Source organism: Notothenia rossii, assembly GCF_949606895.1.
Source record: "Notothenia rossii genome assembly, chromosome: 1".
NCBI classification, from domain to species: domain Eukaryota; kingdom Metazoa; phylum Chordata; class Actinopteri; order Perciformes; family Nototheniidae; genus Notothenia; species Notothenia rossii.
In genome coordinates, this window is record NC_136912.1 from 12,768,791 (window position 1) to 12,785,423 (window position 16,633).

Consider the following 16,633-nt stretch of genomic DNA (forward strand, 5'->3'; position numbering starts at 1 on the left):
GTTTTGTAAAACAGTCTAAAAATAAAATATTACATTTACTATCATCTAATGACAAGCAACACAACCCCACATTTAAAAAAAAAAAATGGTAACCATCATTGAAAATGTGCCTAAGGATTAATCATTTGTCGAAATAGATGCTGTTTGTTTTGGGCCGATTGACTTATTGATCAAATTGTTTCAGCTCTAATTGCACCTTTGTTTGTATTCCACCTTTGTTCGAAGCACTATAAAATGTATATACATATATGACTACATATAATACAGAGTTTCCCTCTGCAGCTTTGCAAAATGGGCAAAAGACAATTCTTCTGTTCAATGCAGATAAAACTGCCCATTTCAGACCTTAGGCATTAAATTACCGATTCTCAGGCCTCTTCTCCGTCTCTGACTACGCACTGCTTCCAAATGATATGCTCATAATTGTATCTTAAATTCAGACTTACAGCAGGACAAAGCGATACATCTTGTTCTTAGAAACATGTACAAGATCTAGTCCCTGCTGTCCTTCTCTGACCTATAAAACACTTCTGCAGAAAAGTCTTCTCTGGCTGACTGAACCCTGTACATCTTCTGTTCACAACAAGAAGGCAATGCTAAATGGTGGATTTATGACTTGCATGCATATCTTGGTGTAAATCAAAAGGGAAATAGTTAGGAGCAAACTGTCCTTTGAACAGACTTCATGCCCTCGATGGGGATCACAAACTGGCTCATTAAGTTTGACATTAATTTATCAAGCGCTGTCTAAAACATACGGTACCTCTTCTCTCAGCTGCAGTCTGTCACTCTATTACCACACACACACACACACACACACACACACACACACACACACACACACACACACACACACACACACACACACACACACACACACACACACACACACACACACACACACACACACACACACACACACACACACACACACACACACACACACACACACACACAGTTATTGATGTTCTTGATTTATCTTGATTTTATTCTGTTAATTTAAGATCGACAACAATCAGGACATTGGTGCGAAATGAAGAGTATGCAAAGCTCAACTTAGTTTTGTGTTGTTTTAATAGAAAACCAAAGAAGAACAGAGATTAAACAGCGCATGTTTGCATACAGTCCCTTTTTTGCACAACATAATCACTTAATAAAGATAAATGTGCATGAAAGGAAAATACAACAATCTTATAAATATAGGGCCCGAAAGAAACACCTCAAAAACATATACCAAATGCACCAAATGCAATGAGATGTTGGTTATAGTTGCACAAATATTTAGTAATATGTCTACCCTGCGCTCCGTGCCTTTCCCTGTGAAGGTCTGCACTTCACTTTAGGTCACACAATCCTAACTTTTACATGCGTTCCTCTATTATTGCCTCTGTTAGTTAAAGTTCTCTCTTTTTATCATATCTATTTCTATAAAATAAATCTTGGGTTGTTCATAGTATATTTCTATTTTCTACCTTCTTCACAAACATCACAAATAGTTTGACTTTTTATGCTACAACAGTCCAGTCTACTTACTCACTGACTTGCTTACTCATTAATGCTCTCCCTTGGCATTGCAATCATGTAGACGGAGGACAAACATTTCAACACAGTCTCACGGCATTTCGTGTTCACCAACACGATTTTTAATCTATTGATTCGTGTTCACCAACACGATTTTCCCCTTTTTTTTCGTGTCAAACAGAACAATTTTAAAAGCAATGTAAATGATAACAAATTAGAAGGAAAAATAGATTTAAAAAAATACAGATTTCAGTATTCTGACACAGAACGATTTTGGAAGCAGTGTATTTCTCTTGGTAACAACATGTTTCGCGCCTGCACCAAATAATAACGAATTAGAAGGAAAAAAATATTTCAAAAAATACAGATTTCAGTATTATGATGCTCTGAGCCATTTCTTTTCCTCGTGCACGGCAAAAAAACTCAGACATTATACAATTTAAAATAAAAGGGATAGGGTTAGGCTTAGGGTAAGATATCGAGTAAGAATATGTTTTTATGAACCACACAGCTTCTGGTATTCCAAGACCCGACCGGACAAAAAGACGTGGTGCACACGAAACATGCTACCAATAGAAATGCATTGCTTTTAAAATCGTGCTGTGTGACACGAAAAAAATACGAAAATCGTGTTGGTGAACACTAATCAATAGATTAAATTAATTTCGTGACTATAAAACGAAACGCCGTGAGACTGGGCTGAACATTTTGACCTCTAGGAAAAAGGGAAGAGTTTGACATTTTCTACCTCTGGCGCTTCGCTACTCGAGGACGGAGGAGGAAGGGGGATTCACGCAGCAGTTTGGCCGTCTGACATTTTGCAGCATTGACCTGAAAATGTTCTGCTGCCTCCTTTTGTTCTTCTTGCCGTGGGCCGGCGAGTCCGCACCAGAGTCCGACTTCCTGATGGAGGTCTGCACCACCAGTTTCCTCTCTTGCTCCTTGATTTTGCACTGCAAGTGGCTCTGAATGGCAAAACCAAGGGATTCTGGGTCCACCGACGCCCCGTAGACCTCCCAGGTCATGCCCTGTTCATCCCAGACGACATCATGGATGCCCTTTTCCCTCAGCTCGTCCTCTTCTTTCTTCCTCTCTTGTTCCATCTTCTGTTTGCTTGACTTTGTCTCCTTCTTCGAGGCTTTACCGCTAGCTTTAGCCTTCTGTTTCGGACTTGCAGCTTTTACTTTCCTTGGTTCTGGCTTGGATGCTGTTTTTGTTGCTGTTGGCGGGGCCTGAGTTGGCTTGGTGTTAACAGCAGCCTGAGACAACGCAGCTTTGTTACTGTCAGCAGATCCAGCCTTGGAAGCACCGGCTGTCTCTTGGGTTTTTCCTGATATAAGAGAGGGAGCCTCAGCAGTGGCTGTTTTGGCTGTAGACTTCTGAACACTTGTTTCATTCTGCTCCTTGGGGTTGCTGTGTTCAATATTGATCTGATAAACTGGCTGTGTGTTGCAGAGAGCCGAGTCTTTAGGCTTTGCTCCGAGCCTTTTGTCCTGCTGCTGGGACACCGTTTCTAAAGGAAAAACCACACCGACGTTTTGGTTGGGGCACATCTCCGCCTCAACCGTGAGTCTCTCTGACCTTGGATCAGTAGGTAGAGGACTCATGCTGATCTGATGTATTCCCACACCCCCGTCGGCCTGGTAGACGACAGCCAGTCTCTGCGCTGCCTCCCTGGGGATCGCTCCATCGTTGCGAGGGACAGAGAAAGGCAGCAGGCTTGGACTTGTGGACACGGCCTTGCTGCACGTGTTTGCAACCGCCTGAACCTCCATATCATGAAGCTGCTTGACTGGGGTGGGGAACGGGGATAAAGTCATCGTTGAAGCCTCCTTGAACAGCTTGCCGAGCTGCTGCTGCCCTTCAGAGACAGATGTGTTGATCTGGGTGGCTTCCTCCGACGCATCTGCCTTCATGATTTGTGACGCCTGGGGCAGAGTGGAGGAATCCTTCTGTGAAGATGCTGGATGATGTTTATCTGAGGAGACATGAGGTTTCTTTTCTGGAGGCATGTTCTCTGGATGTGTTGAACTTGAAGTCGTATCAGTACACCTAAGCTCTGCATCCTTGTTCTTCGACGGAGGTGTAGTTGAGCAATGAGAAGCTGCAGTAGTTTCTATGCTTTGTTTAGCTTTGGGAGTCTCCTTGGGATCATCCAGCGTGGATAAGTCCTTCTGAGAAGACGCTGGTTGATGTTTATCTGAAGAGACTTGTGCTTTCTTTACTGGGGGCAAGTCCTCCTCTGGATGTGATGAACTTGAAGTCTTATCAGCACACCAAACCTCTACATCATTGCTCTTAGACGGAGGTGTAGTTGAGCAATGAGAAGCTGCAGTAGTTTCTATGCGTTGTTGAGCTTTGGGAGTCTCTTTCGGACTGACAGAGCTTTGTGAGCTGCTACACATATGATCCGGCTCTTGAAGTTTTTGTGGTACAGCTGTGTCCTTATTTTTTGGAGCTGTACTGCCCCCTTTATTATCGTGTGGTGGCTCAGATGCTGTATGCCTTAATTCACACGGGTCGTTGAGATTTGTATTACTTGAAGGTACATTTTTATTACTGTCCTCTCGTGAGGAGGATGCCAACTTTGCACATTCCTCCTCTGCTGCACTTGGCCCCTTTATTCTGCAATCATTGTTCTGCATGTCGATCTTTGAGGCTGTTAGAGCTGTGTCTGCCTTACAGATATCCTTTTTATCAGCCTGGCTAAACATTTTAATATTAGCGTTTGAATCCCTCTGGTCTCGTCCTGCTTCACCCACACTTTGGCTTGTTAGAGACAGGTCTTCAATCTGTTGATCTCCTCCTGTCACAGGTTCTGTTTTCGTCTGGTTTCCATTAGTCGGTACTGGTTTGTCTGACACAGCGCTGCAGACTGGTTCTCCTCCCTTTGAAGCAGTTTGGGGGATTTGTGTGATATCGGGAGCGGCAGTCAGAGATGAGTTATCCTGTGTGTGATCGGGAGATGTGAGGGTTGTTTTTGGACAAACCTGAGAGAGTTGGAGGTTGGGCTCGTTCGCCCAGTTGGCATTCGGCTCCTTATTGCCCAGCGTGTCTATCACAGCCAGCTGAGGCACCATCTGGACTGTCACTGTCCTTTTTGGGTTGGTTCCCATGCTGGATTCACTGTTTCAGTCTTTAAATATTGTTGTAATCCAAAGATGAAAACAGATGGGGCCTTTGTGTGAGTCCCTAAAGGAGGAAAATAGAAATTGGCTTAGTTTTGATTTTAAATGTTTGAGATAAAAAAAACGTATCAGACCAGACTCACATGGAAGTCCAGGCCAAGATTATGTAAGCATTAGGTCAAATGCAGTCCAGGTCCCTGGTCCACTAACACACATTCAAATAATCATTGTTTGAATAAAGGCAAACAATCAATGTCTCTAATTCAACTACTGCTTGGAATTCAGATGAATGTACCGTAGTGTGTTTTCCCCCTTAAAGTTGCTTGTGAACTTCAATCAAAGTATGATTCAAATGATTATATAAACCATTATAGTTTGAATGTCTTATACACTGAAATTGGAGATTTATTTTCTTGCATTTACTGCAGAAATACATGGGTTCAATTGAGACAATAAATGGACCACTGTACTGCATTCCTTGTCAATAACTCTTTTATTTGAGGCTCTTATAAGTGGTTTGCTATAAAAGCCAGCACAACACTAGTGAAAATAGCTTCAGGTTAAATTCAATTGAGGAGAAAGCCAATTGTACAACTAATACAAAACATAATTACTTGGGGTTATCCTGAAGAAGTGTGCAGAAAATCTTATCTCTCTTATCTTATTCCTAAATTCAATTAATAAATACCGATAATAATCAGTGTTACAGTACAAGGAGTGTCAGTATAACAAAGCTGACCAAAACGCTTATTTATGCTCACAGAAGGGAGTCCTGTCATCTTGTTGTTGGATCTGTTAAATTGTTCACTATACTGTGTTCTTTTATAAATTTCATAGCCCTGTTAGCATCAAGTGTAAATCAATGATTATTTGAAATGACATAAGAATTTAGAAACACCTAAAGTGTTGCTGGAAACAGTTTAACTCCTCTTTTCTCTCAGGTCACATTAAGTGAAGCATAAACAGAAAAGGTTTGAACGCTTAGAATAATGTGTATTTGATCTTATAATCAATATATTACTAAGCATTTGACTTCCACAAATCTCTTGATCCCAGACCTGATGAGTGACTTCAGCTCAGCCTGTCTCCTAAAGTGTAAAAGCATCTGAGCCACTTCAACTGATGTGCCAGCACTCAGCAAACATCTGAAGTATCCGATAGTTTGGAGTCAGTCAAAAATAATTGCAAGTTGAGCGAGCCTTCCTTTAATCTTACAAAACCATCAATAGGCTTCATACAAAAAGGAGAAAGAACCACCATTGATAATTCACTGTTCCACAGGGAGCAAGTTGGCTATCTCCATTTCAGTGACATTACTGATTTTGATCTGCATAATGTGACGCTCGTGAAAGTAAGGTTAAACCCAGCCTTGTCATTTAGGTTATTCCTATACTCACAAAAACAAGCATCGTCACAAGTCTACACTACAACACACATTATATATTTACAGATCTGGTCACATTAATGTCTAGATAACTAAATAATAACTAAAAATATCTCTTGATGTACGAAAAATAATAATTTGTAACTTGAATAAAACACCTGCTGTGCTGGGTCCTGTGCAGGTATAGCTCATTAGTGCTCTCTCACTATGCATCTGCATGTCTGTTTTCAAAGTTCAAATATTTGTGGGGAGCATAAATCCTGTGTGTTTATTCAACAGTTAAAACGCCCCGGTGTATTTAGCCTGCAGCAGTTTAGGAATAACAGAAAGTGTGTGCTGAATGTGAAATCGAGGTACATAAATTAAAGTGCTGCACACGACCACTCGGGCCAATTAAGATATATGTCATGTACTGTAGCCCACATCTAGAGTCCTGCCCAAGCCCAATATCATAGAGGCCACTGATATCTGCTGATATGATATGACCTTGCGGACAATTTCTACATCTGATACGCATGAAACCCGTGTAATGAGAAGAGGAGGGGGGCTTCTTACCTTGAGAGACGCTGTATGTCCCGCTCGCTCCTTTTGGGGGTGCGTCCGTGCCAGTGAGATGAGGCAAAACCAAAACCCTAAAAATGAATATGGAAAAGCAGCCCTGATGTCGGTGACACCAAGCCACGCCTTCCACCACGATATTAGATGTATCGATCTTCCACACCGAAGCGTAAAAATGCACCCCCCTGTCTGCCCGTGCGCAATGAGTCACCGTCCGACCGAGGGATGCTCTTGTTGCGTCGGGGGGGAAAGTGCACCCTTTTCAAAATGGACCTCTCATGGTGTGTGACTGAAGAGGTCCAGCGCAGGAGACGTGGTGCAGCAGAGTGAACCTATGAATGGATGAATGGGGGGGTGAGGGTGGAGGCAGTGCTGTATCAGCCGCAGGCATCCAGCGTCACTTGCACTTGAAATGGATTACTCTTAGATCCAGGCAGCATGGTTTTGTTGCTAAGGCAGCCTGTTATATTATATATTATAGACAGAGGATATGTTTTTTTGTGTCTTTTTGAATTATTCCTATATGAATTTGCAACTCATTCTCTTCAATCTGCGTATAAATAACATCACTTTGCACTGCAGTGAGTTTGAAAGTGTAAAGTTGTATTATGTGTAAACAGATTGAAGACACTGGACTAAGGTGATTTGAAACAAATATGTTGATGTTTTTCCTTTGTAGATGATAAAGCTTTGAAAAAGGTTTTATGAGGATAAAAATATTGCAAAAATACATTTAACTAAGATGATAAAATAAACATGTAGGTTTCAATAAATTATTCCCAAAACAAATTTTGACTTTAAATCATGTTGTAGATAAGTTTCAGTGGAATATTAATTTGAATGTCCTTTTTTAACAAACCAAAGAAAGTGTGTCACAAAAAAACGTGTTCTCTCTCTAATCACTTTCTACCATATATCCTGGAAAGTAATGGTTTCTCATCAGGTTTGCAGTGTGAGTGATTGAGACTTCATTTGACATACTCGCATTGGTTTTCTGTTTGTTTGGTCCTCCTTTCAACCATGTCATCCTGGTGGCACCCAAAGGATGAGTCCCTGTGGGTGAAGAAGAGACACACAATCAAATTCAAAATCTGATACATTTCCTTTTTAGTATTTTTCAGTTATATTTGTGATACAATAACATTGACCTTCTGTCAAGTCATCAGTGCTTTATTAACTGATATCAATATCAGCATTACTGGCTTCCTGCTTGGACTGCAGGCTACTTTGTTCCTTATTGTTTAAAAATAGCCTGGACCTGAGATAGGAGCTCCTCTTGAAATGCAGTAATTGTATGGGATAGACCTCTTGCGTTTAAAAAGCCCAGAGGGGCTGATTAGGTGAGAAGCTAGACTCTGAATTAATTACAGTGGAGGGCACCATTGGTGAGCGACTCAGGACATACTGTAGGAAATGCTGAGAGGCCAGACTTGCTGCTTCAGGCTGACGACAGCCTGTTTGGAATATAGGACACAGTTGGTGAGAAGAAATGTAATTTATTGATAAAGCAATATGTCTGCAACCATTTTGTATATGGCCAAGATATGATGATACACAATGTGCAAAACTCCCTATTAATGGAATTTGTGTGGAATACATAAAGGAAAAAATAATTGGTCTATTTTTTTGTAGACTATTAACTTAATCCTGACACAGTCAATTGGTGGATCTAGCATCATCTTGTGGTTGAATTTGGAAAGGCAAATGATTGGCTAGACTGGTTCTATTAGCTGAAACCGACTTTATATGCAGACAATAATTTCAAGACAACTACAGTGAGCTTTGGTATGTCTGAAATAGTGACTTTTAGTCAAGCTGGGGGGAAAAGCACATTTGAAAACAACAAGATTTGACCCAAATTGCTTTACACAATTGATTCAAAAGCCGTAAGAAGACATTACAAATAAGTTAAGATGATTTGACAAAATCCTTTGGGGAGCCACATTCAAAACTAAAAATAATCAAAAAAAGGTTGGGTACTTCATCAAACATTTGCAATCGTGGAACAGCTTCAATGCAGAGAACGCCAGCTGCAACAGAATAAACTGCCACCTCTATTAAGTTGCTAGGTTGACTTGAGTGAGTGTGTACTGTGTAGTATATGGAGTTCGCAGGTCAGTATTGTAAAGCTTATCACTTTGAAGCTTTAGAACAGATTGTAAGATTGTTCCTGTTAACACTCCACTTATCTGGATTTACGTTCGAGATAATGCTTGGAATACATAACATTTATATGAAAGGTTGTATGTCTCTTTAGCTTTGGTGCACACATCAGTTTGGACAGTAGATGGCGCTGAAGCGTTGTGTCACTGAAAGGCTGTCGGGTTATGGCTAGAAAGGATCCGTCTAGTGTAAATATGACGTCACGTTCTCGTTGTAATCGGAGCGGCTCGGAAACACATCTACAGCAGTAACATGATGCAACATACACATTAATGCAGCAGCAATATTAATAGAGAAACATCAGACATAATAGTAAAACACTGCAAGTGAACATTTTATTGCAACCAGGAGCTATCTTGGGACTTTTACTGCGACAACGTTGACTTGCCTGTGAATAAAAAATAAACCAGTGTTGTTGATCTACAGTGTTGTCATTCTTCTTTGAACACCAGCAAGACCGCTAACACCCTATTTCAACAATCACACTCCCTGTAATTGACATAATTAATAGATAGTTTAGCTTCTCATCATCATTTGCTGTGGCCCACTGATGTTAACGATCGTAACTGAAAGGCTGCCTGCCAAACGTAAACATTCAGCCATGTGACATTCAGCCAAACTCTCGCGAGAGTTTTACACAAGACGGATCCTTTCTAGCTAACCAGGCTGTCGTGGCGTGTGGTGTGTTCAAAGAATCCAGAAAAGTAGCATACAAGGAAAGTCGAAGTGTTTCCGCTATTTTTTACAAATGTTGCAAAACACCCGTTCCCATAAAAAGAAAACAAGTATGTCATGTTAAAATCTGAGTATACTTGCCATTAAATATCGGCAATTTCCCAACTGCGTCTAATGCTTGCGTGTGAACGGCCGTATGTCTGGGCAGAGCCTGAACGCATCAGAGCCAGACTGTTGTCAAGAGAAACGTAGCTAACATTTACTCACCAGCCCCTCAGCTAACAGCAGCAAGTGGAGACAAGTTTGGATATATATTGGTCTCTTCGGCAGAAAGGGTAAGATTAACTTCTGCCTTTTGTTCGTCATATATACTATACACTAACAACAATGCATCTGACGCAACCTAATCTAGGATAACACAGCTAACGTGTGCTAACAGTTTGGCGAATACAATGACAACCTGTTGTGTGAACCTGTCACCTGGGAGTTGTTCAGCTAGTTAGCTCAATTAGTTGATTAAAGTCACAGGTAACTAGCTCTCAGTTTGCTAACACGTAGGTGGAGTGTTTCTAAAGCGCAACTAAACCCGCCGTATGTTTGTAGCTTGACAAACGGAATAGGTTCGTTTGAATAAAGTTAGCTTTAGCACTAATGCTAGCTACCACAATGGAATTGTTTTGCCTGTTGGGCTAAAGGATAATTTCACATAATCCAGTTTTATTGTACATTATATACTTGTAGTTGTATAGATTTGAATGTTCAGTTGAATCTCAGACATGTTATCATGGACTATTACCTGGTTTGAAACGCAGAATATTTTGTCCACAACTCTGAACTGTGGCCATTGTCATGATGACACAGTCACCAGTGTGTCCCATTCATACTGAAGGCATTGTGCTAAGTCTCGTTAGGCAGTGGTGGAAAGTGCAGACACTCAAACACTGAACTTAAATACGTTTGGGAGGTAGATATAGTAGACTATTGACATTTTTACTTTCAGATGAATGATGCTTGTCAAAGTGTGCATTTTAAAGTTCAACATTTCCATTTGTATAAAAAAGTTTTAAGCTAGTAAATTATTTGATAAGTAGATTGAAACATGCCAAATGATTGATGGTTCCAATTTCTCATTTGTGAGTTTAATGTTTTCCTTTCTTGCTGTAGGCTTTAGTAAATGGTATATTTTAGTGGTTTGGACAACACAAGATATGATGACGAGTGGGAATGGATGTTTTGAAGTGTTTTTTCTATTATTTTATGACAAAGATCAATGAATAACACTACCAAAAAAGCTGCTAGTTATTCTATTCATTAGTTCAGCTCCAGCTGGACCAGGGCCTAACCACAGGTTGCAGTGACATTTAGTGCACTCTTGAACAGTTGAAGGGGTGCTACTCCGATACAGGATTTCAATTGTTCTGCTTCATTGTCATTGTTCATATTGTTCTTTCTATTCTCTGTCCATGTTATAGAAGATGCTTGGGTATATCTGGCAGTATGTCTACACGTCCTTCCTGAGATATTGGCTGAAGTGGTTCATCCGACAGGCCACAGGGACATGTGAGCTGCAGCGAATATGCTCCGGAAACAAGCCTGGGGCAACAAGGACATCCAAAGCAGGTCAGTGAATTCACTCCAAATCTTGTTTACTTTTACTGCATAGTTTTAAGTTTACTAAATTATTTTAATCTGTGTCTTGTCGTGTCTTGTTGCAGAATATTCTCTCCGCTCATCAAAGAACAAGGTAATACAATGTTGACTGTGTGTTAGATCATGTGTTACAGGGATATTTTCTTTATGTACAAAAGATTGCTCCTTGTTCATTTCCAGTATTTGTGTTTTAGGAATATATTTTATTATAAATATTTTTATTGTTTTATGCTCAAGTTGAAGTTTCCTTTTATATAGCTGAAAAACAAACTCCCCTTTTTTGCACGGACTTGATGAAAACAGCAAAACTACCGATAATCGTTTTTTGTTTTGAAAATATTACTTTGGGATCTTGAAGTTTTTTAAAATTTGGTTAGCATTATACATTGTTGGAATTGTATTAACTAAATGATGAACCCACTTTCATAACAGAAGGTTTGAATGGAACTGCCATATACATGTTTTCGAGTCTCCATTGTGATGAGTGTTTGAGTGTAAACTATTGGATGGCTGGGAATCTTTGTTGGGTTGACCTGAGGCCCTTAACAATGTTAATAGGGTCAGAATTTCAGAAACATTATATGAGCAACCCTTTTGGTGCTTTTGAGACAAACAGTGTGTGTAGGGAGCCAATAGAAAGTCGCTGGATTGGGTTTTTTGATTTTTTGTTGTTGTTGTTGATCTGGATAATAATCTCACTTAAATTGATGTCTAAGCTATGTAAGCCTACAAAGGAGTGAAAAGAATACACATCATGTTTAGCAACAGAGCTGTTAGTCATCTGGTATGCTGTTGTATGTGAACTCATGTAAAGTCATATCCTGTGCTCTTAATCAGTTCTTATCTTTCAAAACACTTGCCCAGCCTAGATGCAGCTGGATAAGCATTTTCCGACCAACAGTCCATTCAATGACGAGACAGAAGTGCTTTGTCATCTTTTACTTTGTTTTTGAGGTCGACTTTGAAAGGTTTTTTTTCTTTTCTCGTGGCTGACAGCTTAGATTATACAGCTGCCACTGTGTGGTCACTCCCCGTATGTTTTCTTCTCTGTAAACCACTCTCCTGTGCTTTCATCCCTTGTAGGTTTTAAGAGGAGCTTTGGAAGCCAGCAAGGATCAGTTAGAAAAATGTGCGGACCAAATTATGAAAGAGAAGAATGTCAAACCCCAGAAAGATCCGCTGTAAGTTCTTATCTGATACTTTCAGGTTTCTGCATCCTACTAAGTTTCATTTTGTAAACTTTTAATTATTTATTTGAACTCTCTACCTGTTTAGGTTCAAGGAAAGCCTACACATCTGTCTGTTACAGATAACAGGAAACAACAGCCTGTACGTATCTGTGGAAAACATGAGAAAGGAAGTGTTCAGCTCAGAGAACCAAGAACATGAGGCCATGCTCCTAAAGGTGTGTGTTCCTGCTTCTGGATTCAGTTCTACATATATTTATAATTAGGATAATATCTTGAACTAACATGCCCCGTCTGCATCGACGCAGTTGAGGCTTTAAAAGTTGAAACTATTTATATAATTAGAGAAAGACGGCACAATGAAACAGCATGGTTTTGATCAAAGTATAGAAAGATTTGATTATTGTTCCAACATTTTGAATACAAATGAATTTGACCTGAAATACTTAACCCCAGAATAATTTACCTCTCAGCTGTGGGACCTGCTGATGCCGACGGTCAAACTGGATTCGAGGATAACCAAACAGTGGGGAGACATCGGATTTCAGGGCGACGATCCAAAAACTGACTTCAGAGGAATGGGACTGCTAGGCCTTATCAACCTTGTGTAAGTCCCTTAAACTAATTACAATTACACATTTATTAACTTTGTAATAAATAGCAACACATCAGTATTGCCACTTACCATCTACTGTTCTCTGTAAACTATCACCTCTTTAACATTAAGACACAATAACATAAAGAAGTGTTATTGTTAGTATAACATATTTTGTCACATATACAGTTTTATAAAGGCTTCTTCTGTGCAGTCGTGCCTAACTAACCTTGTTTCAAAGCACAGTAAAAAATGATTTAAGAAAGACACACGTAACGAAAGCTGCCCAAGCACAACACATTTATTTTTAAGCTATCTATAGATGAGAGTAACACATGCGTCGCTTCCGGGCAAAAAGTACGGCCCCGCCCACTTTTGGGGAAACAAAGCTGTCACTTGAATGGCGATCGAGCCTGAAGCCACAGAGCTCTTCTGTTGCGGTCCTTTCTTCTTAGAGGAAGTACAGAAACACTGAATTCTGGATTAGTTTTAATGTTTGAGGTGCAATAAACGAAACGGCAGCTTGTTGGCATGACAAAACTATTATTTTCCGCCTCGCTCATGAGAGTAACATCTGGTGAAAATTACAGCCTCGCCTACTGATTTTAATTTAACCATATATCGAGCCCGATTGTCGATTTCCAATGATTTCATGTAATTGTTTGCCTGACTGGCCATCGTAACTGGGCTCTTTGAAGATCCAAAAATCCATGTTTTTTTACATTTCTGATCGGATTGGCAAAAAGTTCAGAATTTGTATTGACCGCCATTCAAATGACAGCGTTGTTTTCCCCCAAAAGTGGGCGGGGCCCTAATTTTCGCCCGTTAGTGACGTAGGTGTTACTCTCATCTATCAATATAAACCTGGAAGTTCAATCCTAAATCCAGCTGCAGCTCCATTTCACATTTATACCTGCCATAAAACCAACTCAAAACTGCTGCAAATGTTATTACAAATATTATTAACACAAGAGACATTAACATTTTCAACATCATTATGTGTTTCCAAATGCAAATTCAAATCATTATCTATTTTCTTTGTTTAAATTATGTACACAAGTTTCATGTTTCGAGCCATATTCTTGGAAAAAGCTGTGTTTTCGAACATTGTCTAATAATTAAACTGAGCACATGCTGTAGACGGTGAGTCTTCACAGATCCCTGTTAATGATTCATCTGTGTGGAGTCATGCATGTGTGTCCACACCTCTCAGTCTAGTAGCCTGTTCTGTAACATAATGTCATTATTCTAATAAATGGAAGCTGTGGCAGAATATTGCTCAGTGATTCAGGTGTTACAGGGTGTCCGCGGGGTCTTAAAAGCTGATAAATCAATTTAGCGAACATTAAGGCTATTAAAAATTATTAAACATTTTGTAGCTTGTTTTCAGTAAGTATATAAATAGTCCAAAGAGGTTGTATTCTACAGTCTGCCTGAATGTAATCATTGCGTAGGTGTGTAGTGTGATTCTGCGTAGTTTATTTATGCAATCCTGTTGGATTTGACGTCATCTGAACGGGACATCGCACGCTCACTGTTTGATGGCGCGCGAAGGTCCGTTTACGCCGTTTGTTAAACAACATCGTTATGGGGAAATGCAAGTTTACGTCCAAATGGTCAAAAGATAAGGAGGAAGGACAATCAATACTGTATATAATCAATGTGAGGTGAAGTGTGTCGCCAATGTAACCGGTTAGAACTCAAAGTGGCGATGAGGTCTTAAAATGTATAGAAAGGGTCTTAAAAAAGGTCTTACACTTGACTTCAGGTTTCCCGCTAATGTAGCCACAAGCAGAGATGAGGTCATCACATAGAGGTCATGAAAGATCGCTACTTTCTGACTCCACGTTCTTTAGCCCACATCTTTTCCATCACTTTTGCAATAATTATTATAATGAGTTGATTTTGTTTCAGTTTTTTCAGTGAAAACTACACAGAGGAGGCTCGTCAGGTGTTGTCTCACGCAAACCATCCTAAACTAGGGTAAGAGACATTCATACATTTATTAATATCTTTGCTTTGTTTTCAGTTTTGTGTCAAAGGCCTTATCTCTTATTTCAGGTATTCCTATGCCATTGTTGGGATCAACTTGACGGAGATGGCGTACAGCCTCCTGAAGAGCGGTGAATTGAAACCTCATTTCTACAACACGGTACCGGGCACTCCTGAGCTCCGGCAATTCCATCAGCTATACTGTGAGTACAAATACATCAAATAACTCTCCTGTTTTTCAACATCTCTGATTATTTCCATTTGCTAGAAAAAAAATACAAAATGTAATCTTTGTAAGAAGTCTCTAAAATGTGTTTTTCTTCCAGGTTATCTGGCGTATGAATTTGATAAATTCTGGGTGGCAGAAGAACCAGAAAGCATCATGCAGTTCAATCAGTACAGAGAGAAGTTCCACACCATAGTTAAGACCAATCTACAGGACCCTGATGTAAACCTCACATTGACTGCCTGCTCTAAAAACTAATGTATTAATCCAAACAAGTTTTTTGGAAATATTCCCTCACCTCTCCGTTGCCCCTGACGATATTTAAAGGAGATGAGGAAGACACAAATCTGGTAGCTCTCACAAAAACATAAATCTCCTTATAGTTGGTTTTTTGGTTCATAAGTCTTAAAATACAGCACAAATCCAACGCCTTTACCTCACAAATGTCCATTCCTGAGATGAACTCACATTTATAAATGGGAAATAAGAGCTTCTTCAGACTGTAGAGGTAACAGGGCTGTCTTCATGAGGATGTATTGCATTTTCAATCAGCGAGCAGCCAAACTCTTCCGGTAAAGACGGTTATTTAATAAATGGTGATTAACTGCCATATTTGTAGCTTTCTTTTTTGTATTCAAGTAAACAAGAAAGTTTGTTCTCACAGTTGTCCCACTCAGGAAGTGGGTTCGTATGTCCTAAATTGGTGCATGTTTTAATGTTAATGGCATCTGTATTCTATAATATAGGTCAATTCAAAATGGTTGTTTTCAAAACTGCATTTTTGTTTTGCTGTGACTTTCTTTTGAGGAAAGTATGTAATAGTTAAAACATCTGACTCAAAGTTAATAAATACATGTTGTAATGTTTTAAAATGTATTTCGTGTGATGAAAGAAGTTATTAAGCAAGCACAGGGTCTGTAAAACAACACATATATATTTAAGGTTCACATAAACCTGTTGGACATGTTATGATGATGCTCTGGTGTAAGCTGCCTAAAATATATAATTAACAGATTCAGATTTACTTAACCCGCCTATTGTCTTCGTTTCCCCCCCTTACTTTGGTGTGCACGGTCAAATTTGACCGGTCCTGTTTTAACTGCTATCACATTAACACAGAAACCATTAATCATCACCACATTTCATTTAACACCCTTTCAAACTATAAATATTGTATCAGACTACTGGTATACATGAAAAACTGCAGTAAATATACAAAGAATAGACACTGAACATGTATTGCATGTGCCAGGTGTGATTGACATGGGGGGGATTGGGCACATAAGGGGGGGGGGGATTGGGCACATAAGGGGGGGGGGGGGGGATTGGGCACATAAGGGGGGGGGGAAGTGTGTGTGTGTGTGTGTGTGTGTGTGTGTGTGTGTGTGTGTGTGTGTGTGTGTGTGTGTGTGTGTGTGTGTGTGTGTGTGTGTGTGTGTGTGTGTGTGTGTGTGTGTGTGTGTGTGTGTGTGTGTGTGTGTGTGTGTGTGTTACTAATTCCATTTCTTTAAGGTGGTAATTTTTGACCGGGAACACAATGGGTGTTAAAAAGTT

The 16,633-nt window shown here is 39.8% G+C and overlaps 2 protein-coding genes across 2 annotated transcripts; one reads left to right on the forward strand and one right to left on the reverse strand.

Moving 5' to 3' along the window:
* Positions 1–1,023: 1,023 nt before the first annotated feature.
* gprin3b (GPRIN family member 3b) lies at positions 1,024–6,914 on the reverse strand. Its single transcript, XM_079655701.1, has 2 exons — positions 6,589–6,914; positions 1,024–4,713 (listed from the first exon to the last, which is right to left on the reverse strand). Exon 2 carries the CDS (start codon positions 4,635–4,637, stop codon positions 2,283–2,285), a length of 2,355 nt encoding a protein of 784 aa, XP_079511827.1. The 5' UTR covers positions 4,638–4,713; positions 6,589–6,914; the 3' UTR covers positions 1,024–2,282.
* Positions 6,915–9,608: 2,694 nt separating this feature from the next.
* On the forward strand, positions 9,609–15,955 carry elmod2 (ELMO/CED-12 domain containing 2). The gene is made up of 9 exons (XM_079682468.1): positions 9,609–9,764; positions 10,902–11,049; positions 11,145–11,173; positions 12,163–12,260; positions 12,355–12,484; positions 12,740–12,873; positions 14,776–14,844; positions 14,923–15,056; positions 15,180–15,955. The coding sequence occupies exons 2-9, from the start codon at positions 10,905–10,907 to the stop codon at positions 15,335–15,337; spliced, it is 897 nt and encodes a 298-aa protein (XP_079538594.1). The 5' UTR covers positions 9,609–9,764; positions 10,902–10,904; the 3' UTR covers positions 15,338–15,955.
* Positions 15,956–16,633: the final 678 nt, after the last annotated feature.

Coding starts and splice junctions, on each gene's coding strand:
- elmod2 (XM_079682468.1), top strand. CDS start 10,905: ATGCTTGGGTATATCTGGCAGTATGTCTACACGTCCTTCCTGAGATAT. Junction 12,485..12,739: donor ATGAGGCCATGCTCCTAAAG/GTGTGTGTTCCT, acceptor TTTACCTCTCAG/CTGTGGGACCTGCTGATGCC. Junction 14,845..14,922: donor GCAAACCATCCTAAACTAGG/GTAAGAGACATT, acceptor CTCTTATTTCAG/GTATTCCTATGCCATTGTTG.
- gprin3b (XM_079655701.1), bottom strand. CDS start 4,637: ATGGGAACCAACCCAAAAAGGACAGTGACAGTCCAGATGGTGCCTCAG.